Here is a 27,685-nt window from a genome sequence, read left to right on the forward strand (position 1 = left end):
ATGCACAGAAACAACGAACGACTCACCAAATCGGCGCATATCGATTTTCAGCGTCGGAAGCTGCACATAAAAAATGCAACAGCCAAGGATAATGGTGTCTACGGATGTTTGGTGGTGCACCACGGGGCCGCCGGAACCGGGGGAATGACATCGTCGACGTCGGTCGCGAGCGTCAAAAACTACCGGCTCAAGTTGAAGGGCACTACAGGTCCCAGCAACGGAGTGCCTGGAGCAAGTGCTAATGGTAAGTACTTCCTTGGTGTGCACCGTGCGGGGTGGGGTAGCGAATTCTTGTGACAAATATTTCATGCATTATGGAGCAGCTTGCTGGATCGGAACAATGAGAGAATGCGGATGTGACGAAATTAACCATAATTTGCAGTAATAAAGCAGGATACATCGACTGTTCGTGATCAGAAGCGGTACAACGGTTTTGTGGCTAAAATTACCATATGATTTGTTGCAAATGATCGCATATCAATCCTAAACGGATGAAAAATTCAACAAAGATGGGACTAATATCCGGTTATGGAAAGTGTATTCAAGAAAACCTAATTTTGAAGGAGCCGCCAGATTGATGTTCACTTTTCACATTTTATTTTTGAATTCATGTTTATTTGAAAATTGTTGCTATAGATTAGAAATCTTTTTAACCTTTCTGTGTTTAAGAGTTTTTTTGGTGCTGTAGACGTTGCTGACACGAAACTTGTTTTAGCATAATTAACTCCAGCACTTAAACGCTTCTTAAATGTGTGGCTTGAAGGCTGCACGGCCATTTGATTCATATTTTTATTTCAAATGTTTTGGCTGATTTGCTTCCCATGAGCGATCTTATCATTGGATAGATCAATAGCAGAATCTGTTTTTGGAAAAAACTTAACTACAGGTAATCTTCGATTCAACGTACCTTCGATATACCGTACACTTCGGAAAATGATTTTAATTTGGGTAGAAAAAATTTACGAAATTGTTATGATCATTTATGTGGCGATGACATCATCTTATGGAGTCTAATTTTATCAGCTGTTTTCGTTGGAGTCTAATTTTATCAGCTATCATTGTTACTGTTTTCTTCTGTTCACACGATCCTCAGAACTCTCCCGAAGTATTGGATAATGTTGATAATAATAACGTTTTAACCAGAGCATAAAATATTCATCTTCGTGAAGCAATTTCAGTCCGAATTTTGACAAACATCGCATGATTATTCAAAACATAGAATGACATAGTCAGACGACTACTCCACCAACTCATTCATTCTGCTGTCACTGAATGTGCTTACTGTATGCAGGAAAAAACATTATTAGCATTGTTTATATTGATGTTTACCATTGAAAGTGCCTCGTGGATGAAAATCGGATTCAGTTCTATATGATAAACTACTTTACTCATTTAAAACTTGTTCAGATTTCAGATAATTTATCAATTTGTAGAACGTACATAAATATTCAATGACTAATATTCAATCGAATATTGACAGTCCAGAGCCGACTATGAATGTGTCTGGAAGTGAGCTGACAAGTGAAGAGAGGTGCACGTCACCAAAAATTTTCGATTATTTTACACTCTGGTTTTAACCATTATTATACGGACAAATGTCTAGTTGATATTGGGCAAAAGTTCTGTCAAAGTCAGAATTGATGTCGGTTTGCAGGTCTAAGTCAGCCAATGTCGAGTATTGGTATTGTAGACTCAAGACTCATAGGAAATTTCTGGAGGAGCTCCCAAAAGAATTTCTGGCGAATTTTGTGGAGGAATTCCTGTAGGAAATTCTAAATGAGTTCCAGGAAGAACAAAAAATCTGATTGAACCCATGAAGGAATTGGGAAAAAAACTAAAGAAATTTTCGCAAAGTAATTTCTGGAAGATTCTAGGGAGAATCATTAAACATTATTTCTGAAGAAATACTTAGATTTTTTCAGGAATTCCCTCGGAAGATCCTTCAAGAACTCCTTCCAGAATTCCTTCTGGAATTGTTCCATCTGGAATTTCTCTTGGATTTCATTCGAAAATAGCAACAGGTAGTTGTTCTTTCAATAACTTCACCAGTAATTTATTCTAAAAACACATTAGGTCAATACTTCCATATCTTCCTTTCTCTCCTCCTTCCTCAATTCCTTGAGTAATAATTTAAGAAATTAGCCGAGGAAGAAGGCTTCTAAGCCTCTTGAAAGCCTAAGGACCTTGAAGAAGGCTTATGAGTCTCTTGAAAGCCTCCTTTTGCCCTTCTTGAAAGGATGCTTCCGTGCTTCTTGAAAGGGACTTACGAGCTTATTGAAAAAGCTTCTGAAACTCTGGAAATGCTTGGGAATGGAAGGGCCTCTAAGGATGTTGAAAGGAGACCTCTGAGCCTTAATGATGAGAAGCATCCGAACCTCTTGAAAGAAGGCTCTTTATATTCATCAATGAAGCCTTGGTATCCTTTTGAAAGGAGGCTTTGATCCTCTTGAATGGAGGCTTCCCAGCATTTTAAGAAAAGGCGTACGAGTCCCTTAAAATGAGTCCTGAGCGTCTTGAAACGAGTTGCCGAGCTTCTTGAAAGAAGGCTTCTGATGCTCTTGAACGGATGTCTCTCAGGCATTTGAAAGGAGGCTTTCGAGCCTCTTGAAAGAAGGTTTCCGAGTATTTGGAAAGAAGGCATTTGGGCTTGTTGAAAGGAGGCTTTCGAGCGTCTTGAAAGGATACTTTCGAACCTCTTGGAAGACGGATTTCGAACCTTTTAAGCCATTTGAGTGGGGGCTTCTTAACGTTCAGATTCTAGATTTTGTTTAGGATGCTTATAAATTTTCTTTTCTCGATCATGTAATCTATTTGAAATCTATTAGATTTTCAAATTTTGTAACTTCGTCGTGTTGTTCTTTTGACATTTTGCTACAGTCCTTCATACACTGTGCTGGTTTTGGTAGGCAAGATTAACTAGACTTTGATTTACGAATCGCCATGCATTATATGTACAAAACAAAGTTTTAGAATCAAAAGTTACCTGTCATAAGACGAGTTTATACAATCCCATTGAATTCCACCACTTAATTGTATCTTGACAGATACGTATTTCGACCTCAAAAGTAAGGCCGTCTTCAGTGTCTCGTACTTGACTCGACTTGAAGAAAATGATCGCAGCTTACACTATTTATACTATGCGTAGGTATAATAATTTATCTAGGTACTTATCTTACTACGGTGCTTATTTATACTCGCTTGATGCGCTTAATGCTTAGGTATAAACTTGAAGAGCCAGGAGCTACCATTTCCTTGATCTTTATTCAACAACCGCGTTTGTACCTGTCGGTAGATTTCCAAGCTCTCAGCAACATCAAGTTTCCACGGAGAAGAGACATTTCTTAAAATTTTAATGTTTGATGTCGTAATTGACTGCCTTTAGGTACTGATTGTCGGCTCCAAGAAACTATAAACTAAACTTTACGTTTAAACTCTGCTCAAATTTTACATTTCAAATCGCCAGATAACCTCTTGTGTGTTTAAAACGTTTTAAATTAGAACTTCCATTATTTGCTTGAAAGACTGACGTGAAAACGACAATGGTAAAGGGTATAAGGGAAATCTATGCTACAACAGAAATTTTGAGATTCTGCTAGCTATCACAATACTAAAAAATAGTGTTCAAGTGGTCAACATAGACTAGTTCTTCTAAGTATTGGTCCTAGTAGAAGCAAAACTTTTGTTCGGGTCCAGTCTTGACAATTTAAGCTACCAGGTAGCTCCAGCTGGATACCCAAAAAAAAAAGAAAAAAAATATCCCGGAATAATAAAAACCCGGTTTGCTACGACTAAAACATTACGATATTGCAAAACAAGTTAACAGAAAAGTGTTTCAAAAACTTTAGTTTTTTTCTTTTCATTAAGAATTCTCTAGAAAGAAATAATAATATTAGTATTTCTCTGTAAAATATCCGTTGATTCGAAAATCGTTTTCAAAATTTGGTATTAAGACAAGTCATAGGTATGGCGTAAGTGTCATTATCATGAACTCGATAGCCCGGCAGACGTTGTCTTGCACAGTAGGCGAGAATGCGAGTTGTGATCTGCCTATACAAAATTTCCATACAAATTCTAATTTGACTTTTTCATATTTTTTTTTTAGTTTTATACGTGACTTTTACATAAGAAAATATTCTGTAAGCCCATCGGAAATTGTGATGAACAAATTTGAGCCCAGCCGTTTCTTAGTTATGCGGAATACAGACCAATTCATTTTTATATATAACAAGAAGAAGAAGAAACAGATGTCCATACGGTACTTACGGCAAGCTAAGTCACATATATGTTGCAATGCAACCGTTAGTGCTTGAGTTATACTTTCAATCTCCTAATTAAAATTCTGCCCCATTTTGCCCCTATGCAGTGAATGTCAAATGCAGTGTATGCAGTGAATGTCAAAATGCTAATTTTTAAACCAAAAATCGTCAATAACTTCGTTAATATGAAAAATAAAAAGAAACTGTCTTCGAAAGGTTCATGTTTTTTATTGCGAGGGACATTTTTGTAGAACATTTGAAAAATCTAAAGAATATTTTGACGAAAATGTCGTGAAAAACCTGATTCTTGATCGTTCATAAATAACGACCCATATCTCGACTTCTATAGCAGATAGAAATAAACTTTATGTAGCAAAATTTATCGTAAAAACTTTTTCTACAACTTTCTCGACGACACCAATGGTGTATCTTCATAATTGGAGGAAAGAGAATTTCCATCTCACTTTTAGGGGGTTCAGTTAAAAAAAAATTCCGAAAAATGGAGCTTAACATACTGAAACTATTTTCTGAAGTCAATGAGCCTCTAAAATCAACTTTTCAAGTGATTAATTATTTTCGTCGATAACAAACACTGAAGAAGTTTCCAAGTAGGAAACGAAATACGTATCTGTTTGTTGATACATAAAAAGTGAATCTTCTTCTTCTTCTTATTGGCATTACATCCCCACACTGGGACAGAGCCGCCTCGCAGCTTAGTGTTCATCAAGCACTTCCACAGTTATTAGCTGCGAGGTTTCTAAGCCAAGTTACCGTTTTTGAATTCGTATACTTATCATGAGGCTAACACAATGATACTTTTATGCCCAGGGAAGTCGAGACAATTTCCAATCCGAAAATTGTCTAGACCGGCACCGGGAATCGAACCCAGCCACCCTCAGCATGGTCTTGCATTGTAGCCGCACGTCTTACCGCACGGCTAAGGAGGGCCCATAAAAAAGTTAATAGTGGAAGTAAATGGAAGAATAGTAGTCTTTTAACTTTTCAAGGCCAAAACAATTCCTGGGTTAGAAAATACTGTGCGTTCCATTGGTTCCTTCAACAAAATATCGGATAGAATTCAGGTATTTTGTATGGTTTTACTAAAGAAAGAAAATATAAAAGGAATTTCCTATGAAAAAATCCTACATTTCTCCAGAAACTTCTCTAGAAATTACTTCGGAAATTTCGCCAAGATTGATCAAAATTGGCGGGATATCAGATTTATTTTTCAGAATAATGTTGGCGTATATAATAAAATTTCAGAGAAAAAAATCAATTTGATGAGTCACATGCCCTATCGTGCCCTAGTTTAAATCTGCTTAAGATCGCGAATATGTACTCAATAAATAAATATTCATGCAAAAAATGTAACGAAAATCAAGCTCTGTGTACACAAATTGTTTCATGTGCCTTATATCTATAATAAATGAGGAATTGGGGTCTCCAGTAGCCTTGCAAGGCGTGGGATTGCCAATCTAGAGATGGCGAGTTCGATTCTCGGTCCGGACCAGGATGTTTTCGGATGGGAAACATTCTCGACTCCCTGGTCATAGTGTATTCATTGTACTTGCCACATAAGATACATACTCATGCAATGGCGGGCATAGAAAAGCTTTCAATATATGACTGAGGAAATGCTAATAGAATTGAAAAGGTTGCCAAGTTCCAGTTGGAATGTAGAGCCATTGAAGAAGAAGAAGAAGAAAAAGGAGAAAATGAGTAATTCAATTCTTTTTTCTTCAATTCATTTTTCTTAGTAACGATTTAGTTTGTAGGAATTGTTCACAAGAAAATCTATTTCACACTGCTAGCTGAGCCGTATATAAAAAAATAAATATTCACTCATAAAGTACATAATAGTACATTATTTAAGTAGTGTAAAATAATGATGATTATTCATGCTTCGATATAACGTACAATTCGATATAACGTACAACTTTGAAATCAATATGTAGGTTATATCGAAGTTTACCTGTAATACACTAAATGATCTAAATATAATGTCTTGGGGTCTCCAATTACCCTTGTGAGCAAAGGCATAGAATTTTTAAATCCAAAGATAGGGAGTACGATTCTTGGTTCGTTGTTCTCTACTACGAACGATGTTCGCTGATCTATTTCTCCATATTATTTTTTTAAAAATATAATGAGGTGCCGTATACTAATTGCGTAAAAGCTAAGAGGGGAATGTTATTTTATTACTGTCCTTATAGGGTGGCTTAAACCATAGCCTATTATGCTGTGGTTGAGAACATTATTACCGATGTAAATCTTCATATTGAAGCTCTAACCAAAATTATACCACCAGACAGCTTGCTTGCTTTTGGTTATTACGCCAAGTAGTCAAAAACAACATTATTTGTGCACAATCTCTTATTTAAGATATCAAAAGATTCGAGCATAACGAACTTTTTAACCGTATCCTCAACACACAGATTCGTTCGCTAATGAGTTTCCACCGCATCACTCGCTTCATCTGCTTGTCCATCACTACGAAACCAACTCCTTGCTCTGCTTTTCCGCCGCCGCTGTGATAGATGTTACACTTGAATGCAGTGTTGGTCGTGAGGTCCATGGCTCGGAATTCACGTTCTCCGGATGAAGGCCATCGGACTTCTTGAATAGCGGCCACGTTCACTTAAACCTTCTGCAGTTCACGAGCCAGAAGGCTCACTCGTCCAGGTTCATTTAGGGTCCTGACATTCCAGGTACCGAGTTTCCAATCATAGTACTTATTTCGATGCAAAAACTAACGTTTTCTTTTTCTTCTATTTCAATTTTTTGTGGTATTTGAGATGCTTCAGTAAGCTACCTTACCGGGGTCGCATTACCTATATCGCGCTGGTGGGCCTGCCACCTTAGGTTGAGCTGACGCGATACAGCGTTTCGTTAATCAGCTAGAACAAAAACTTTCCATTTACATTCCTATATTGCCTTACGTTCAAAAGATATTTCAATTATCGTAAAAGAAAGGTTGTAGCATTGCTATTTTCATATGTAAGTGATATATCGATTTTAACGATAATTTATTGAGCACTACGCTGCATCATTCGTCCCATCATTCTATCGCAACATCAGTTCCAGACTGATTAACTTTTTTCTTGATATTCAAATCTAAGAGATGCTTTTTTTTATCTTCATAAAGAGACTGTGCTCAAAAGTTTTTTGATACTGTAGACGTTGCTAACAAGAAACTTGTTGTTTTCCAATTCAAATTCAAACCAAATCTAATCCAATTTCAAACCAACTTCAATCAAATTTCAATCTGAATCCAATCCGAATCTAATTCAATTCCAATACAAATCCGATTCAAACCCAATAGATCCAATAAGATCCAAATTCAATCCTAATACAATACAATTCCAAACAAATCCAAATCCAATCACAATTCAATCAAAATAATTTCCAGATTTAATCCAATCAAATCCAAATCTTATTCAAATCCGATCCAAATCAATTTCCAATCCAAATCTAATTCAGATTTGATTCAAATTTAGAGTCAATTCAGTACAAGTCCGATTCAAATCCGATTCATATCCGAGCCAAGTCCAATTCCAACCCAAATTCCATCTTTAATCCAAATTTTATTCAAATTCAGAACCAATCCCAATTTGATCCAAATCCAATTGAATCCAATCCAATCTGAGCCAAATCCAATACGAATCAAATCCAAATCCAATTCAAATCAGATCTAATTAAGATTCCAATCCAAATCTAATCCAGATTCAATCTAAATTTAGAGCCAATCCAAATTTAATCCAAATAAAAAAAAATCCAATCCAATCTGAACCCAATCCAAATCAAATCCAATTCCATGCACAATCCGATCCAAATCCAATCTTATTCCAATCTAAATCTAATCCAGATTTAATAAAAATTCAGAGCCAATCCACATTCAATCCAAATCCAATCAAACCCAGTACAATCCAAATCAATTTCAAATCCGATACAAGTTCAATCCAAATTTAATCCATATTTATTCCAAATTCAAAGCCAATCCAAATTCAATCCAACTCCAATCTAATTCAAATACTAATCAAATTCAAATCCAAATAAATTGCAAATTTAATCCAATTTCATAGCCAAGCCATTTCCAAAGCAAATCCAGTTCAAGTCCGATTTAAATCCGATCAAAATTAAATTCCAATCCAAATCCTATTAAAACCTAATCCAGATTCCTATTTTTTTAATCCAGATTTCCAGAAATTTAGAGCCAATACAAATTAAATACCTACAAATTTAATCTTTATCCAATCTACTCTAAATCCAATCAAAATTCAATCCAACTCCAATTTAATTTCAATCCAATCAAAATTAATTCCAAATCCAATCCAATAAAATCCAAATCCAATTCAATTCCAAATTTAATCCAGATTTAATAAAATTTCGAAGCCAATCCAAATCCAAGCTTAATCTAATCAAAACCAATTTCAGAGCGACATAATTTATTGTTTTCTTACTGTTCTAATAGGGTGGCTTAAACCACTGCACATTTATCGTTGTAAATCTTCATGTTGAAGCTCTAACCAAAATTATGAATTCTAACCACCAGACGGCTTGCTTACTTTTGATTATTACGCCAAGTAGTCAAAAATATCACTAATCGTGCACAATCTCTTATTTAAACTATCAAAAGTTACGAGCGTAATGCGTAATTTAAGCCGAGTTTCGAGCATAATGGACTTTTATGTTCGGTAAAATTTCCTAATCATAGCTCTAGATTAGATGCTTTGGTGCATTATTTACTATAAATCGTTTGTAAAAGCCTAAAGTTAGGCATTGTAATGTGCTGCTTCAAATGAAAGTCGTAAGCTGTATTTTGGCAACGAGTGCTTTAAATATTGTCCAAAAATATTGGTTAATCGTGCCACTATACTAAAAAATTGAAATTAATATGCATGCTAAAATAGTGTGATTGTTATCCGTTCATCTAATGTGCTAAAATAGGAAAGTCCGTTCAGAAAACTACTCTATTGGATCAAAGAAAAAAGTCTTACACAGCCACAGACACTTAAGTTGCTGCTAAAAACCGAGTCAAAGTGTTTTACACGCAAGTTTATTGCGTTTATCAGTTTAAGAGGGTGCATAAATCTAGCGTATTCTAAATAAAATATGCTTGATACACTTTTTTGAAGAAGCCGTGATAACTATCTATCTACAAAGCAATGTACTATCGCTGAATTATTGATTGATTTACGTTATGAAAAAACGTTACATTCAGGGCAAACTTTACCTCCCGTTACCCTAAATAGCCCAGAAAAATCCTCTTCGTAATTAGTGCACCGCCCTAAGTTTCCTATAAAGACAAATTAAAATCCCATCCTTTTTAGGAATCCGGCTAAATTTTACATATTTCGTTGTTTTTCAATGTTGTAATTTATGGCAATTTATTCTTTAAATCTAGGAACTTTTTACAAATAGGCGTATTTGACCTTGAAATTTAAAAAAGCTTATAGGTTTTAGCTAATTTTGTTCAACTGACGATACTACCAGATAGATCGGAAATTCCTTCTGGTGGGTACATTGGTTGACCAAAAAAATTGAATGAAGCGCACAATCGCCATTCCAAAAATCAAGGACAAAATCAATTACGAACATTTGCAAAAGTTCTTACAAATAACGTAGTACATCGTCTATCATTCTTGAATCGGTCTGATATTCATTCAGGCTCATGTTTCGCTCTCCGATGCACCAACATAGCATTGTAATTTGATCACTTGACTGCATCGTGCCCAGCGGCGGCCCTTTCAACCTCCACCATATGCTCACTGCAATTCCCTTCTTCTCTCTTCCTCTTTGTACCCTCCAGTACTAGACAACAACGCCAAAATCGACTGCACCAAAAGCCGAAATTCGCTACTGTGCCGAGGAAAACGTGGAGATAAGCTCATCGCCGCCGCTCTAACAGCCACATCCCCCCTGACGTCGATGTTGCCCGCCGGTACATCTCTGCCGTTGTTGTCCGCGGATGGCTCAGCTGTCCCGGTGCAAATCGTTGACCATCCGGTCAATGTGGTTGTGAATGAAAGTGCCGCCGCTATTTTTAATTGTGGCTTCAAGTCGTCGCTCGCTGGCGGTAACGACTCCGGTCTGCTCGTGCTGAAGTGGCGTAAGGATGGCAAGGTGATTCGGAAGTGGGACAACGTGGATGGGCTGGACGGCGAGAATGGCCCAACCGAGAGCACCGTGTACCGGGACGATGGTTAGTTTGTTCGGTTTTTGGAAAATGTGCAAAAGAAATTATGTTGTTCCAATTTTATTTTCGATGCAGGACGAATCCACGTGAACCGAAACAATGGATCGTTAATTTTCAATTCGGTCATTGCAAGCGATGAAGGTAGCTACGATTGTCAGGTGACTAATAATGGAAGCGATTTTTTGGTGACATCCAACGTGGCAGAACTTCAAATCATATGTAAGTGACTCAATATATTTTGACTAACTTAATATAATTAAGTCTTTGATTCGTATAGCAAATCTCCGATTCACTCCCAAACCGCCATCTTCGAAAAACTTAGAACTCGGATCAATCGCCAAAATCCATTGTAAAGCACAGGGAACGCCTACCCCGTCAGTTCATTGGACAACCGAAGGAACTAAATCCGATTTGCCGGATTCGGTTGAGGACGTCAACGGAACGCTCACTTTCCGAACCGTGTCCACCGATCACCGTGGAAGCTACACTTGCGTCGCTTCCAACAGCCAAGGAGAAATCAGTGCCTCCGTGCAGGTGCACGTAGTTGTGGCGCCAAAGTTTGAAATAGCTCCGGAAGGATCGCTACAGGTAGCCGAGATGGGGACGGTGTTCATTCACTGTGTGGCCACGGGTGATCCGAAGCCTACCATTCAGTGGGATAAGGATTTGCAGTATCTGCACAGTTCCAATCAGACCGAAGACGAAAGGTACAGGATTTTGGACAATGGCACATTGGTGCTGACCGAGGTGCATCTGGAGGACGATGGGAACTACGGCTGCACGATTGGAAACAGTGCGGGATTGAAACGCGAGGAGGTTCACCTGATTGTGAAACGTAAGTATTGTGTAGCAAAATCAATATAGTGAATAATTTTTATGGATTAATTGTGTCTAGTGTCATAAATAAGTTTCTGACCTCTTAAATAGATAGGGTCGTGAGTCTGAAAAGCATAGTAAATGTAAGGTCAAGATTTCAGACAAGCCATTATATAGCTTTCCACACTAAATCTAATCCCAAAACAACTGAAATCTATTTCGTATATCCACTAAAACTGCAAACCCAATCCAAATTAAAAATAAAATTCAAAACCAAACCAATAAAAAATCATTGGTTCCAAATTTAAAACAAAAATCGAATCTTATCCAAAATTATTAATAATTCAATCTCATCTAATCATATAAAAAAACCAATTAGATTCTTTCTGTGAGGGAAGATCCATTATTTACGTAACGCAAAAATTGGCCATTTTCAACCCCCAATCCCTCCTAATTCCTATGTCACACTTTTTGTATCAATCATTTGAAAATTTTGATTGTCACTGCCGTTATACGCATAACTGTCCCATGTACATAGGAAATCCCAGCAAACATGGGACAAATATGCGTATGACGGCAGTAAAGAGAATCTAAATCAAAGCTAAATGCAATCAAAATACAATCCAACTCAAACAAAAATTTCGTTCAAAATCAACAAAATCATAATCAAAAATTAAACAAATCCACTCCAATCAAAACCTAAGTAAAACAAATTGGCCCAATCAGAAATAACGTAAACCAGAACATAATTTAAAATCCTATCCAAATCGGATCCAAATAAGAGCCAAATCCGATCCAATCAAAATTGAATTCAAAACTAACCCAAATACGATACAGAATTGATCTAAATTCTAACGAAAAACAAATAAGATTCCAGTTAAAAATAATCTTATTCCAAATCAAATGCAAATCTTCCAAACCCAGTCCGAATTGAATTTCAATCCGAATCCAATGCAAATCAAATCAAAATCAACCCAAACCCAAGGCAATCCAAATACAGTCCATACCACTCCAAATTCAATCCGATTCAAATAAAACCAAATCTAATCGAATTCCGATCCAATCTAAAACCAATTTAATCAATCCAATCATCCAATCCAAATCTTATCTAATTCCAATTCAACCCTAATATAGATCAGAAACAGATCCATTGTTAGGTACTCCCAAACACAATTCTAATTCAAAGCCAATATAGATCCAATCCTATCCAAAACCTATCCAAATCGAGTGCAAATCCAATCCAACTCGATCCAAATATAATTATAATCTATTCCACATCCAATCCATATCGTTTTCAAAAACAATTCCAAATTCAATCCAAATCATAATGGAATCCAATTCAAATCAAATTTGTATGTAATTCTAATCTAATCTAACCAAAATTGAACTCCGATCCAAAAATAATCCAAATTCGAATCACGTTTGAATCCCATTTAAATCGAATTCAAAACAAATCCAATTCTAGGGTAAAGTGTCCAATAGTGGACCCCCAACCAATAGTGGACCCTCCAGCCATTTTTGCATTATTACTGCACAATATTAAAATTTTGCTATAAAATTCTATCGGGAGAACCTACCTTACAGTCCTATGATTTGATTACATGCATTGGAAATGCTATGGAAAGTTAAATTAGATGATTTTCTACAATTCTAAAAAAAAATAAACACGAGAGTGTCCATTATAGGAATATTTTGGGGGGTCCATAATAGGGAAGAAGAACGTCCCGAAACGGGACATGAAAATCAAATGAAGTGTCGACTATAGGGAAGCAATTTCCTATTATGGACTCCCAAGGGGTCTACTATAGGGCAAATTCAGTTAGACTTTAAAATGTTAATTTCAACGAATAGCGTCGTGTATTTGGGTGTTTTATGTATGCATCGTGAAGATGGGATGCAGAGCTTGTTGTTAGATATCAAGCAGAGTTAATATGTTGAAAATGTCTAAGCCTTATGACAGGAAAAGCAAAATTCCGCTACTAGGGGGTCCACTATTGGGCATTTTACCCTAGATAAAATTGTAATCCAAATCCAATCGAATTCTTATTCAAATACAATCCAAATCCAATCTTATTCAAATCAAATCAAAAGCAAATAAAAATCTAACGAAAATCCAATCCAACTCCAATTAAAATTCAATCTGAATCCAATCCAAATCTAATCCTATTCCAATCCAAATCCAATCGAAATTGAATCCAAATCCAATCCAAATTTAATTCAGAATAAACCCAAAATCAAATTAAATCCAGACCAAACCAATTCCAATCCAATCTTCATCCAGATATAAATCCAATCAAAATCCAATCCAATTCTAATACAAATTAATCCAATTACTATACAAATCCAATCCAAATAAAATCCAGATTAAATCCAAATCCAATTGAATCCAATCCAAATTCTGTCAAATTCTAAATCCAAATCCAATCTAACTCCAGTCCCAATTCAATCCAAATGTATTCCAGTTTTTATCTATATTTAGAGCAAATCAAATCCGAATTAAATTCAAATCCAAACCTTATTTAATTCAAATCTTATTCAAATCCATTTCAGATGTAATCCAAATTCAATACAACTCCAATCAAATCCAATTCAATTCAAATCAAATCTAAATCCAAATCCAAACTAATCTAAACCCAATTCAATCCAAATCCAAATCTAATCCAAATACAAATTCAATCCAATACCAATCCAAGTCCAATCAAAATTCAATATAAATCCAATTCAATTCCAAATTTAATCCGAATCCAATCAAATCCAATCCAATTTGAACCAAATCCAACATAAATCAAATTAAATTCTGATCCAAATCCAATTCCAATCCAAATCTAATCCAGATTTAAGCCTAATTGAATCCAAATCCAATCAAATCCAATAAAATCTTAACTCCAATCCAATTCCAATACAAATCCGATCCAAATCTAATTCCTATACAAATTCGATTCAAATCCAATTTCAATCCAAATCTAATCCAGATTTAATCCAAATTCAGAGCCAATCCAAATTCAATCAAATTCAATACAATCTGAACCCCATACTAAATCTAATTCAAGTTCAATTCAAATCCGACCTAAATCCAATCCAAATCTAATCCAAATTCAGTCCAAATCAAACTCAAATCTAAACCCAATTCAAATCCGATCAAAATCTAATCCAGATTTCATCCAAAATCAGAGCCAATCCAAATCCAATTATATCCAATCCAATCTAAGCCCAATTCAAATCAAATCCAAACCCAATTCAAGTCCGATTCAAATCCGAGCAAAATACAATTCCAATCAAAATCTAATCCAAATTCAGAGCCAACCAAAAATCAATCCAAATCCAATCCAATCTGAACCCAATCCAAATCCAATTCAAGTCCAATTCAAATCCAATCCAAATCCAATCCAAATCCGAATCCAATCCAAATCCAATCCAATCTTATCCCAATCCAAATTCAATCCAAATCCAATTCAAGTCCGATTCAAATTCGATCAAAATACAATTCCAATCCAAATCTAATCCAGATTTAAGCCAAATTCAATCCAAATCCAAAAAAATCCAATACAATCTGAACTCAATCCAAATCCACTTCAAGTCCGATTCAAATTCAATCCAAATCCAATCCAATCGGAGCCCAATCCAAATAAAATCTAAATCTAATTCAAGTCCGATTCAAATCCGATCCAAATCCAATTCCAATACAAATCCGATCCAAATCCAATTCCAATTCAAATCCAAATCCAATTTAAGTTCAATTCAAATCCGACCTAAATCCAATCCAAATCTAATCCAAATTCAGTCCAAATCTAATCCAATCTGAGCCCAATCCAAATCAAATCTTATTCCTATTCAAATCCGATCAAAATACAATCCCAATCCAAATCTAATCCAGATTTTATCCAAATTGAGAGCCAATCCAAATCCAATTATATCCAATACAATCTGAGCCCAATCCAAATCAAATCTAAATCTAATTCAAGTCCGATTCGAATCCAATCCAATCTAAGCCAATCCAAATCCAATTCCAATCCAAATCCAATTCCAATCCAAGTCCAATTCCAATCCAAATCCAATCCAAATCTAATCCAAATCCAACCCAATCTAAACTCAATCCAAATCCAAATCCAGATTGAATCCAAATTCAGAGCCAATCTAAAATCAATCCAAATCCAATCCAATCTGAAATCAATCCAAATACAGTTCAAATCCGACCCAAATACAACTCAAGTTGAACCAAACCAAACATGAATCAAATCAAAATCCGATCCAAATCGATTACAGATTTAATCCAAATCCAATCTGAGCCCATTTCAAATCAAATCTAAATTCCAATCCAAATCTAATCCAGATTTAAGCCTAATTGAATCCAAATCCAATCAAATCCAATAAAATCTGTACTCAATTTAAATCCAATTCAAGTCCGATTCAAATCCAATCTAAATCCAATTCCAATACAAATCCCATCCAAATCTAATTCCAATACAAATTCGATTCAAATCCAATTCCAATCCAAATCCAATCCAATTTCAATCCAAATCTAATCCAAATTTAATCCAAATTCAGAGCCAATCCAAATTCAATCAAATCCAATACAATCTGAACCCAATCCAAATCCAATTCAAGTTCAATTCAAATCCGACCTAAATCCAATTCAAATCTAATCCAAATCCAGTCCAAATCCAATACAATCTGAACTCAATCCAAATCAAATCTAAACCCAATTCAAATCCGATCAAAATATAATCCAGATTTTATCCAAATTCAGAGCCAATCCAAATCCAATTATATCCAATCCAATCTAAGCCCAATTCAAATCAAATGCAAACCCAATTCAAGTCCGATTCAAATCCGAGCAAAATACAATTCCAATCCAAATCTAATCCAAATTTAATCCAAATTCAGAGCCAACCAAAAATCAATCCAATAAAATCCAATCCAAATCAAATCTAAATCCAATTCAAGTCCAATTCAAATCCGATGAAAATCCAATTCCAATCCAAATCCAATCTAAATCTAATCCAGATTTTATCCAAATTCAGAGCCAATGCAAATCCAATTATATCCAATCCAATCTGAGCCCAATCCAAATCCAATTATATCCAATACAATCTGAGCCCAATCCAAATCAAATCTAAATCCAGTTCAAGTCCGATTCGAATCTAATCCAATCTAAGCCAATCCAAATCCAATTCCAATGCAAATCCAATTCCAATCCAAATCTAATCTAAATCCAACCCAATCTAAACTCAATCCAACCCAATCTAAACTCAATCCAAATCAAATCTAAATCCAATTCAAGTCCGATTAAAATTCATTCAAAATCCAATTCCAATGCAAATCCAATCCAAATCTAATCCAGATTGAATCCAAATTCAGAGCCAATCTAAAATCAATCCAAATCTAATCCAATCTGTAATCAATCCAAATACAATTCAAATCCGACCCAAATCCAACTCAAGTTGAATCAAATCAAAATCCGATCCAAATCGATTACAGATTTAAGCCAAATCCAATCTGAGCCCATTTCAGATCAAATCTAAATTCAATGCAAGTCTGATTCAAATCCGATCAAAATCCAATTCCAATCCAAATCTAATCCAGATCTAATCAAAATTCAGAACCAATTCAAAATCAAACCAAATCCAATATAATCTGAACCCAATCCAAATCCAATTCAAGTCTGATTCAAATCCAATTCCAAATCTAATCCAAATCCAATCTGAACCCAATCCAAATCAAATCTAAATCCAATTCAAGTCCGATTCAAATCCGATCAAATTCCAATTCCAAACCAAACCAATCCAAATCTAATCCAAATCCAACCCAATCTGAGCCCAATCCAAATCAAATCTAAATTCAATTCAAGTCCGATTCAAATCCGATTAAAATACAATTCCAATCCAAATCCAATCCAAACCTAATCCAGATTTAATCCAAATTCAGAGCCAATTTAAAATCAATCCAAATCATATCCAATCTGAGCTCAATCCAAATACAATTCAAATCCGATCCAAATCCAATAAAATTCAACTCAATCTGAACCAAATCTAACACGAATCAAATCAAAACCCGATCCAAATCCAATTCCAATGCAAATCTATTACAGATTTGATCCAAATCCAATTATAGCCAATCCAAGCTGAGCCCAATTCAAGAGAAATCCAAATCTAATCCAGATTTAATCTAAGTTCAGAGCCAACCCAATTTCAATCCAAATCCAATTATATCCAAATCAATCTGAGCCCAATTCAGATCAAATCCAAATTCAATGCAAGTCTGATTCAAATCCAATCAAAATACAATTCCAATCCTAATCCAAATGCAGAGTCAATCCCAATTTAATTCAAATCCAAATCAAATCCAGATTTAAGCCAAATTCAATCCAAATCAAATCGAATCCAATACAATCTGAACTCAATCCAAATCCAATTCAAGTCCGATTCAAATCCGATCCAAATCCAATTCCAATCCAAATCCAATCCAATTTCAATCCAAATCTAATCCAGATTTAATCCAAATTCAATCAAATCCAATACAATCTGACCCAATCCAAATTCAATTCAAGTTCAATTCAAATCCAACCCAAATCCAATCCAAATCTAATCCAAATTCAGTCTAAATCCAATCCAATCTGAGCCCATTCCAAATCTAATCCAAATCCAATTAAAATCCGAACCAAATCCAATTCCAATCCAAACCTAATCCAGATTTTATCCAAATTCAGAGCCAATCCAAATCTAATAATATCCAACCCAATCTGAGCTCAATTCAAATCAAATCCAAATTAAATTTAAGTCCGACTCAAATCCGATCAAAATACTATTCCAATCCAAATGAGCCCAATCCAAATCAAATCTAAATCCAATTCAAGTCCGATTCAAATCCGCTGAAAATCAAATTCCAATCCAAATCTAATCCAGATTTAATCCAAATTCAGAGCCAATCCAAATTCAATCAAATCCAATACAATCTGAACCCAATCCAAATCCAATTCAAGTTCAATTCAAATCCGACCTAAATCCAATTCAAATCTAATCCAAATCCAGTCCAAATCCAATCTAATCTGAGCTCAATCCAAATAAAATCTAAATCCAATTCAAATCCGATCAAAATCTAATCCAGATTTTATCCAAATTCAGAGCCAATCCAAATCCAATTATATCCAATCCAATCTAAGCCCAAATCAAATCCAATTCAAGTCCGATCCAAATCCGAGCAAAATACAATTCCAATCCAAATTTAATCCAAATTCAGAGGCAACCAAAAATCAATCCAATAAAATCCAATCCAAATCAAATATAAATCCAATTCAAGTCCGATTTAAATCTGATGAAAATCCAATTCCAATCCAAATCCAATCTAAATCTAATCCAGATTTTATCCAAATTCAGAGCCAATCCAAATCCAATTATATCCAATCTAATCTAAGCCCAATTCAAATCCAATTATATCCAATACAATCTGAGCCCAATCCAAATCAAATCTAAATCCAATTCAAGTCCGATTCGAATATAATCCAATCTAAGCCAATCCAAATCCAATTCCAATCCAAATCCAATTTCAATCCAAATCCAATCTAAATCTAATCCAAATCCAACCCAATCTAAACCCAATCCAAATAATTTCTAAATCCAAATCAAGTTCGATTAAATCAAAATCCAATTCCAATGCAAATCCAGTCCAAATCTAATCCAGATTGAATCCAAATCCAATCCAATATGAAATCAATCCAAATACAATTCAAATCCGACTCAAATCCAACTCAAGTTGAACCAAATCTAACATGAATCAAATCAAAATCCGATCTAGATCGATTACAGATTTAATCCAAATCCAATCTGAGCCCATTTCAGATCAAATCTAAATTCAATGCAAGTCCGATTCAAATCCGATCAAAATTCAATTCCAATCCAAATCTAATCCAGATCTAATCAAAATTCAGAGCCAATCCAAAATCAATCCAAATCCAATATAATCTGAACCCAATTCAAATCCAATTCAAGTCTGATTCAAATCCAATTCCAAATATAATCAAAATCTAATCCCAATCCAATCTGAGCCCAATCCAAATCAAATTTAAATCCAATTCAAGTCCGATTCAAATCCGACCAAATTCCAATTCCAAACCAAACCAATCCAAATCTAATCCAAATCCAACCCAATATGAGCCCAATCCAAATCAAATCTAAATCCAATTCAAGTCCGATTCAAATCCGATGAAAATCCAATCCAAATCTAATCCAGATTTAATCCAAATTCAGAGCCAATTCAAAATCAATCCAAATCTTATCCAATCTGAGCTCAATCCAAATACAATTCAAATCCGATCCAAATCCAATGAAATCCAGCTCAATCTGAACCAAATCTAATACGAATCAAATCAAAACCCATCCAAATCCAATTCCAATGCAAATCTATAACAGATTTGATCCAAATCCAATTATTTTCAATCCAATCTGAGCCCAATTAAAAAAAATCCAAATCTAATCCAGATTTAATCCAAGTTCAGAGCCAATCCAATTTCAATCCGAATCCAATTATATCCAAATCAATCTGAGCCCAATTCAGATCAAATCCAAATTCAATGCAAGTCTGATTCAAATCAAATCAAAATACAATTCCAATCCTAATCCAAATGCAGAGTCAATCCTAATTTAATTCAAATCCAAATCAAATCCAGATTTAAGTTAAGCCAAATTCAATCCAAATCAAATCGAATCCAATACAATATGAAATCCATCCAAATCCAATTCAGGTCCGATTCAAATCCGATCCAAATCCAATTCCAATCCAAATCCAATTTCAATCCAAATCTTATCCAGATTTAATCCAAATTCAATCAAATCCAATACAATCTGACCCAATCCAAATCCAATTCAAGTTCAATTCAAATCCAACCCAAATTCAATCCAAATCTAATCCAAATTCAGTCTAAATCCAATCCAATCTGAGCCCAATCCAAATCAAATCCAAATCCAATTAAAATCCGATCCAAATCCAATTCCAATCCAAATCTAATCCAGATTTTATCCAAATTCAGAGCCAATCCAAATCCAATTATATCCAACCCAATCTGAGCTCAATTCAAATGAAATCCAAATTAAATTCAAGTCCGACTCAAATCCGATCAAAATACAATTCCAATCCAAATGAGCCCAATCCAAATCAAATCTAAATCCAATTCAAGTCCGATTCAAATCCGCTGAAAATCAAATTCCAATCCAAATCTAATCCAGATTTAATCCAAGTTTAGAGTCAATTCAATCCAAATTCAGAGGCAATTCAAAATCAATCCAAATCCAATCCAATCTGAACTCAATCCAAATACAATTGAAATTGAATACGAATCAGATCAAAATCTGATCCAAGCCCAATCCCAATCCAAACCTTTTACAGATTTAATCCAAATTTAAATATATCGAATCCAATCTGAGCCAAATTCAAAAGAAATTCAAATATTATCCAGATTTAATCAAGTTCAGAGCCAATCCAAATCCAATACAATCTGAACCCAATCCAAATCCAATTCAAGTCCAATTCAAAACCAACCCAAATCCAATCCAAGTCTAATTCAAATTCAGTCCAAATCCAATCTATCTTAGCCCAATCCAAATTTAATCCAAATCCAATAAAATACAATCTAATCTGAACCCAATTCAAATCCAATTCCAATCCAAATCCAATACAAATCTAATCCAGATTTAATCCAAATTCAGAGCCAATCCAATCCAATAAAATCCAATCTAATCTGAACCCAATTCAAATCCAATTCCAATCCAAATCTAATCCAAATCCAAATTCAATCTAATCCAATCAAATTTAAATTCAATCAAAAACCAATCCAATTCCAATCCAAATCCAATCTAAATCCAATTCCAATAAAATACAAATCCAAATAAATTTCAAATTTAATCCAGATTTAATCCAATTTCGAAGCCAATCCAATTCCAATTCCAATCCAAATTCAATGCAAGTCCGATTCAAACCCGATCAAAATCCAATTCCAATAAAAATTTAATTCAGATTGATTCCAAATTCAGAGCCAATCCAAATTCAATCCAACTCCAATCCAATTCAAATCAAATTTGAACCCAATCCAAATCTAATTCAAGTGCGATTAAAATCCGATCCAAATTCAATTCCAATCCAAATCTAATCCAAACCTTATCTAGATTTAATCCAATTTCAGAGTGAATCCAAATCCAATCCAATCAGAACCCAACCGAAATGAAATCCAAATCCAATTCAAGTCAGATTCAAATCCAAATCCAATCCAAACCTAATCCAACTCTAATCCAGATTCAATCCCAATTCAGAGCCAATCCAATCTAAATCAAATCCAATTCCAAACAAATCCAAATCCAATCCATTCAATACTCCATACTTGAGACGTCGAAGATGATCCTTTACACTAGGTTGAAAAGGGTGTACATATCTGTTAAGAATTTATAAAAAGAGGAATGATACAAGCTCATTTTCATAGTACTATGATCTAAAAACTTATTTTATAATGAAATGAAATTATTTTCTTTTCTCCAGCTGCCGATAGCATGCCACAACCGGAAGAGTCCTCCGAGGATGGTTTCCTAATAACGCGAGCCGTCCTGATCACCATGTCGGTTGCGTTTGCCTACATAATTCTGGTGGTGGGCCTGATGCTCTGGTGTCGCCACCGTCGGGCGGCTCGTAAGGCTCGGCTCAACATGAGCTCCAAGGAAAATGGAGACGTGGATCTGAAAAACTGCGAAATCGAACCATGCCTGCCGGACAAATCTTCGCAGGATGGTAAAACCAAGATCAAGTCCAAATCCGGTCACCAGAAGACGGGTTCGACGGCGGACGGACAGGAGAAGAGTGACGATACGGTCAACTCGAACAAGTCCAAGAAATCAAATAGCTCCAACTCGATGCTGGATCAACTGGCGGTGCCTCGATCGAGCGTGATCGAGATGCTGCAGATTGGAAAGTGCGATTTCGGGGATGTCTTCATCGGGAAGATCAAGGAGAATGATTGCAAGACTGTGAAGGTGGAAACGGTAAAGGAACCTGCGGCAGGTGATGACGTTGCTCATGCCACCAAAACTGAAATAACGACGGAGGATGAGAAAATTACCAAGAAACCGTCCAATGAAGAACTGAACGAGATCAAGCCCGAAAATGACTACAAACCGGTAATGGTGAAGGCGTTAACCAAAGTGAAAGATGAACATTGCTGTTCGGAGTTCCGGCGGCAGCTAGATCTGTTCCGAACAGTCTCGCACAAAAACGTGGTCAAGCTGTTTGGATTGTGCCGTGATAAGGATCCACACTACATGTTACTTGAGTATACCGATTGGGTAAGTGGTTTTGATTCGAAAAGTTGTGACAATTTAAATTAATTGTGGATTCATACTGCAGGGTGATCTAAAGCAATTCCTTCTGGCTACATCTCCGAGTGTTCCGCCTAATGGTAGTGTAGAATCGAAGAACGCTAACAAGCCTCCACCGTTGAATGTGCCACAGATACTTGCACTGGCTCACCAAATTGGACGCGGCATGGATGCCATCTACAAAGCCCGGATTATCCACAAGTAAGTTTTTTTGAAGTTTTGACACAACCTCGCTGCATACACATCTGTTGTCTTTCTGATTACCTGCTGTTATAAAAAGTAATTCAAATGATCAAATCATCTATTCTATGTTTGTTCACCCTAGGGATCTTGCAACGCGCAACTGCATCATCAGCAGTGACTTCTCGGCCAAAATCTCCATGCCGGGTCTCAGCCGAGACAAGTACAACAAGGAGTACTTCAAATACAAGAACCAACTGATGCCGGTCCGGTGGATGGCCCCCGAGTGCCTCCAGGACGACGATTTTTCCATCAAGAGCGATATTTTCTCGTTTGCCGTGCTGATGTGGGAACTGTTTACCACGGCCCTGGAACTGCCCTTCAAGGAGTTCACCGACGAGGAGTACGTTACGCAAGCCCAAACCGGCAAGTTGGAGTGGAAGCTGGCGGAAAAGACGCCGGAAAATTTGCACAAAATACTGGTCAGTTTCGAAAATAAATTTTGATTGTAATGTTTATGATAACATTTATGTTTTTGAATTGATTGCAGACATCATGTTGGTCAGTCAATCCAAAAGAGCGACCTTCCTTCAGTCAGCTGGTCGTAGCCATCGGAAACTGTTTACAAAGTGAGTATCCAAAAGAGCCCACAGAAGTGGCGCCTGCGGTGTCGGAGCCGGCCGCAGCAGCAACATCGACGGCGGATTGAGGAGTCTGTACCCCTAAGTATGTAAGCCATTCGTGATTGATGAACGTAACTTTACACAACGACTGCTTTTTCGTCCAAAGGATAGGGACGGATAAGTTTTTCGAGTATGTCTGCTATTAAGTGTATCCTGTATTATATTAGTATTTATTGTCAAACAAATGAGTAGATTCTATACAATTGAAATTGGGAATTTATAGAACATGGTTTTATTGAGAAAACTTGTTGAAACCATGTTATGGTTCGAACAAAATGAGGAGTTTATCCAAAAGTTTGATAAGACTTATGAAGAAACTTACTGCCGTACATATGATGGATCCATATGTGATCTGATAGCATTTATCGAAATGAAGACTTGATAATATTTTTATCTACAAACTGATAAGATAATCTTGGAATAAGTTATCGCAAACGTACTATAAGAATATTACCAGCACTAGTATTATAGACTCGTAATTAGTATTCATTCAACAAAAAAATCTTAAGTGGAGCAATTATGATTAACCATCTAAGGAAGGATAATAATATATGTCAAGACTATTTTTTATCTTTGGAAAATTTTCAGATTATTTATCGTTTACAAACTGATTTATTTTAAAATTGATCCACAATTTGACATAGAATTGTTTCTCGATTAAGGACAATCCTCCCGGAAACCAAAACTAAATGAACTCACGTTTTCAAGGCCACGCCATTCAAAACGGAAGCAACGCTCAACTGTCACTTTTATTTTGCCACGCATGCTGCGACGCAGCACAGCTGGAATAATAAAAATGACAGTCGTGCGTACTTCAGTATCGAGTTTTTATTGCCTTTGAAAACGCGACTAAATTTTGTTTTGGATTCCGGAAGGCTTTTTTTAATGAAACGTTTCGTTTGAAATTGTTTATAAACATGGATCAAAACATTTCAGATTTATCTTGTGTTTGATTTTTTTCTAATATATTGAACACAGCTAGCATTGTATGAATGTGCTTAAAATAAACGAGTCCAGAAACATTACATCATATTATAATTGCCTGCCATACAATATAAATGAAAATAAACACACAATTGTAGATCCTCTTAGATATGATCAAACATTATATATTCAAAAGAACATCAATCAATCTTCAATCATTAAACACTCAAAATATATCAACAAAAGTATAACTACCACACATTGTCTGTAGAAGAACCGCTTTTCGGCATACTAAGCACCAAACGCCGCCGATTGTTGAACCAATTTGTTTCCCAATCTTGCCTTACGCTTCCTGTTGCAATGCATAGAGTTCTTTAAACTAAAAAAATCGAAAAATCTTTATCCTGATCTCCGCTCGTAGATATTCCAATTCTGTCGCTACTTATGACAATTATATTCAAAATTATACACGTACTCAACTTTCAAAGAAGTTATTCCACCATCATCATAATGTAATCCGCTGGTATAAAAAAATCAACCGTAGCTTCTAAATAAAACTTATTCCGATGGGAACATTACTTTAGAATTCATCAATATTCATTTGTATAATACCAAACTTCGAAACCAGAACCGATGCATTTGTCCCAATCTTGGACTGAATTAGGCTAACGAACAAGTCCGATTGCATTTTTACATAACATTTTTCTTAGAGTGTAAGTGAATCTCGAAAATACTCAACTGGAGAAGAGTTTGAGTTGAATGAAAGTAGGGAAAAATCTCCGAAGTGATAAATCGAACAATGAAAGCTGCTTCCAAGCAAAACGTAGTAAGACGTAAGACTCTTTTTATGTAAATAGTGACATATCAGTTTTATAGGTTTAATTCGTGTCGGTGTGAGAAAACACACAAACTTGAATTTTGCAATTGTAAGCGGTTTCTTCCCTCGTTTTAGCGAGAAATTCTGTATTTAAAATAGTGAGGTTTTTTTTATCTTGGCCAAGTAAGAACAACACAAAATATGGTCTAGTCATTTGGAAGGCGAAGTTAATGCGGTCAATTTAAGTAGAAAAGGGAAATTTGATTGCGAATGCGTCAATTTTTCGAGGAACAGTACATACAACGCTGCATTATTCAATTTAGTTTATCGGAAAGTAACATTTTTATCAAGACTTAGTAGTTAAGAATCAATTTGCTGCTAAAACTGGTTAAAAGCGAATAAATGGAAAATGAATGCTTAAATTTGAAAGTTGAAAATTAATGCGTCCGAACGGTGTCCCTCCAAAAGAATGTCATCAAATGAAGATTTCTCTTGAATGTAGTTGTACTCTATGTAAAATTGTATTTTCTACTCTCCAGAGGCAAATTGCTTGCAATATTGGTACGGATATCATGCAAAAAATCCTATCTAGATTTGTGTTTCACTGTTGCTATGTTTCATAAATTATGGATCTCCAATTAGGTAACTAAATTCTAATTCACATACATTGAGAGTAGTTCAATCCACTAAATCACTAATACAATTCTCTTTGCTTGGCGTTCCTATTGTAAAAGGTATATTCTATCTGAAATCAGTTTGAAATCAGGAAAATAGCCCTGACTCACTACTGCGCTCCTATTATAGAGCAAAAATGACGCAGGCATCTAATAGTCTCTTAGTAACTCTACTAATTATCATAGTTATTGTTATCATTTTAACAAAATTAATCACAACCGCGTTCATTCTCTCCCCTATGGGGAACCGAACACGCGTCCAACTAATCGATGTTTGGTATTTGGCGCTCGGTTTGGAACTCACCTCAGTCTGCAACGCTGCTCAGTACTGCTCGTTGCGGTACGTGCGGAAGAAACGGATTACGATTTCCGGCAGGTTCGGTGCCCGGCAGATGTACCGATGGCCGTAGTGGCTGGTCTTCTCGAATCGGTGGAACTCGATGGGGCCCCACGATTTGCCACGGGTGTCTAGGGCGGTGCGGTAGAGCTGCGGATGGAAAAATATACGACCCATGTAATAGAATGGTTGAGATACGACACGACGGCCTAAAATTCTTCAATTTCCTATTGGTGTGGAGGTAAGTCAACCTCTGGGATAATCGAGAATAATTACAGTAACGTGAATGCTTGAAAAACTGTCAAAACGTACGCAGACGTAGGTATCTATTCTGCTCTGCTCTTGAGAAACGAAAAATAAAAACTGATCGACCACATTCTATTCAAAGGTAAATTCTTACACTACATCAAGAACATCACTTCCGTCCCACAGTCATTTTGGCAGCCAGTTAGCGTCGGACTGCGGAACCATATGAGCACGGATCAAGAAGACTAAGACTGCTTTTGCAAGTTTACGAAATACCGGTCTGTGCTATTATGCTAATCATCAGCGCCTAATTCCGTTCCCGCAAGACAAGCCGTTCCTTATTCCGTTCTATAGGTTTGGAAGATGGATTCCGAAAATTTCGTTCGGCTATGAGTAACAAAAGGTACATGCAAGCAGTCAGACCGAACGGAATCCCGTTTAAGTCTCTGCACGAAAAGGTCATGGTCTTTCAATTCAAGACAAAATTTTCAAAACGACTTATCTGCTTTTGTAAACAAAGATTCAAACGACGATTTGACGAATCTGATAGCTCTCCCACGCAAACCAACACCATCAATAGGCAGATGGAGGACTCCGCTACCTGTTGATGGTGTTGGTTTGCGTGGGAGAGCTATCAGATTCGTCAAATCGTCGTTTGAATCTTTGTTTACAAAAGCAGATAAGTCGTTTTGAAAATTTTGTCTTGAATTCATGACGGTTGATGCTGAATGAGGAAGAGATTTGTGAGACAGGATTTTTGAAGAACACGGATAGTATCAAACAGCACAACCCATTTAATTGTGGCGTTCCTGTTCATAGAACTTCATCAGGAAATTTCTAGGCCAGTTTCGAGTCCGCTTTCAAAAGAATGCCGTCTCTGAACAACAAATAAGATTATGTTTCACCGAAATCCGTAAATACTTTGTAGTAGTAAGGTTTTAAAGAACCCTGAGCAAATATTCACTTTGAACGAAACAGCGGTACGAACAATTCCAAACAAACAGAGATATTGTTGTGGAAGTTTCAGGCGCTTTACATTAATTTCCAGGTAAAACAAACGTTCCATAATACAGACTTTTGCAGCAAAATAATCAATTCAAAGTATTGTGAAAAAAGTTTAAAAAAAATATTGGTGGCCTTACAAGTACAAGACACTGCTAGCTCTTTTGCAGCTCCAGTAACCGGTTTTAGACTACCAGTCCGAG

General features: G+C 35.9%; 2 protein-coding genes across 6 annotated transcripts in view; one reads left to right on the plus strand and one right to left on the minus strand.

The window, feature by feature from the left end:
- LOC134202897 (tyrosine-protein kinase-like otk) lies at positions 1-25,645 on the plus strand. The gene is made up of 8 exons (XM_062677879.1): positions 1-244; positions 10,066-10,458; positions 10,528-10,671; positions 10,730-11,287; positions 21,790-22,586; positions 22,648-22,820; positions 22,945-23,281; positions 23,350-25,645. The coding sequence occupies exons 1-8, from the start codon at positions 1-3 to the stop codon at positions 23,506-23,508; spliced, it is 2,805 nt and encodes a 934-aa protein (XP_062533863.1). The 3' UTR covers positions 23,509-25,645.
- A 64-nt stretch (positions 25,646-25,709) lies between these two features.
- LOC134202901 (lysophosphatidylserine lipase ABHD12-like) overlaps positions 25,710-27,685 on the minus strand; it is a 53,207-nt gene continuing 51,231 nt past the window's right edge. For all 5 annotated transcript variants that reach the window (XM_062677886.1, XM_062677884.1, XM_062677883.1 and 2 more), the window contains one exon: positions 25,710-26,384. In XM_062677886.1, coding sequence (XP_062533870.1) covers positions 26,220-26,384 — 165 coding nt within the window. In that variant the 3' untranslated portion in view covers positions 25,710-26,219. The remainder of the gene's footprint in view (positions 26,385-27,685) is intronic.

Source organism: Armigeres subalbatus, unplaced genomic scaffold (assembly GCF_024139115.2).
Source record: "Armigeres subalbatus isolate Guangzhou_Male unplaced genomic scaffold, GZ_Asu_2 Contig1511, whole genome shotgun sequence".
NCBI lineage: Eukaryota > Metazoa > Arthropoda > Insecta > Diptera > Culicidae > Armigeres > Armigeres subalbatus.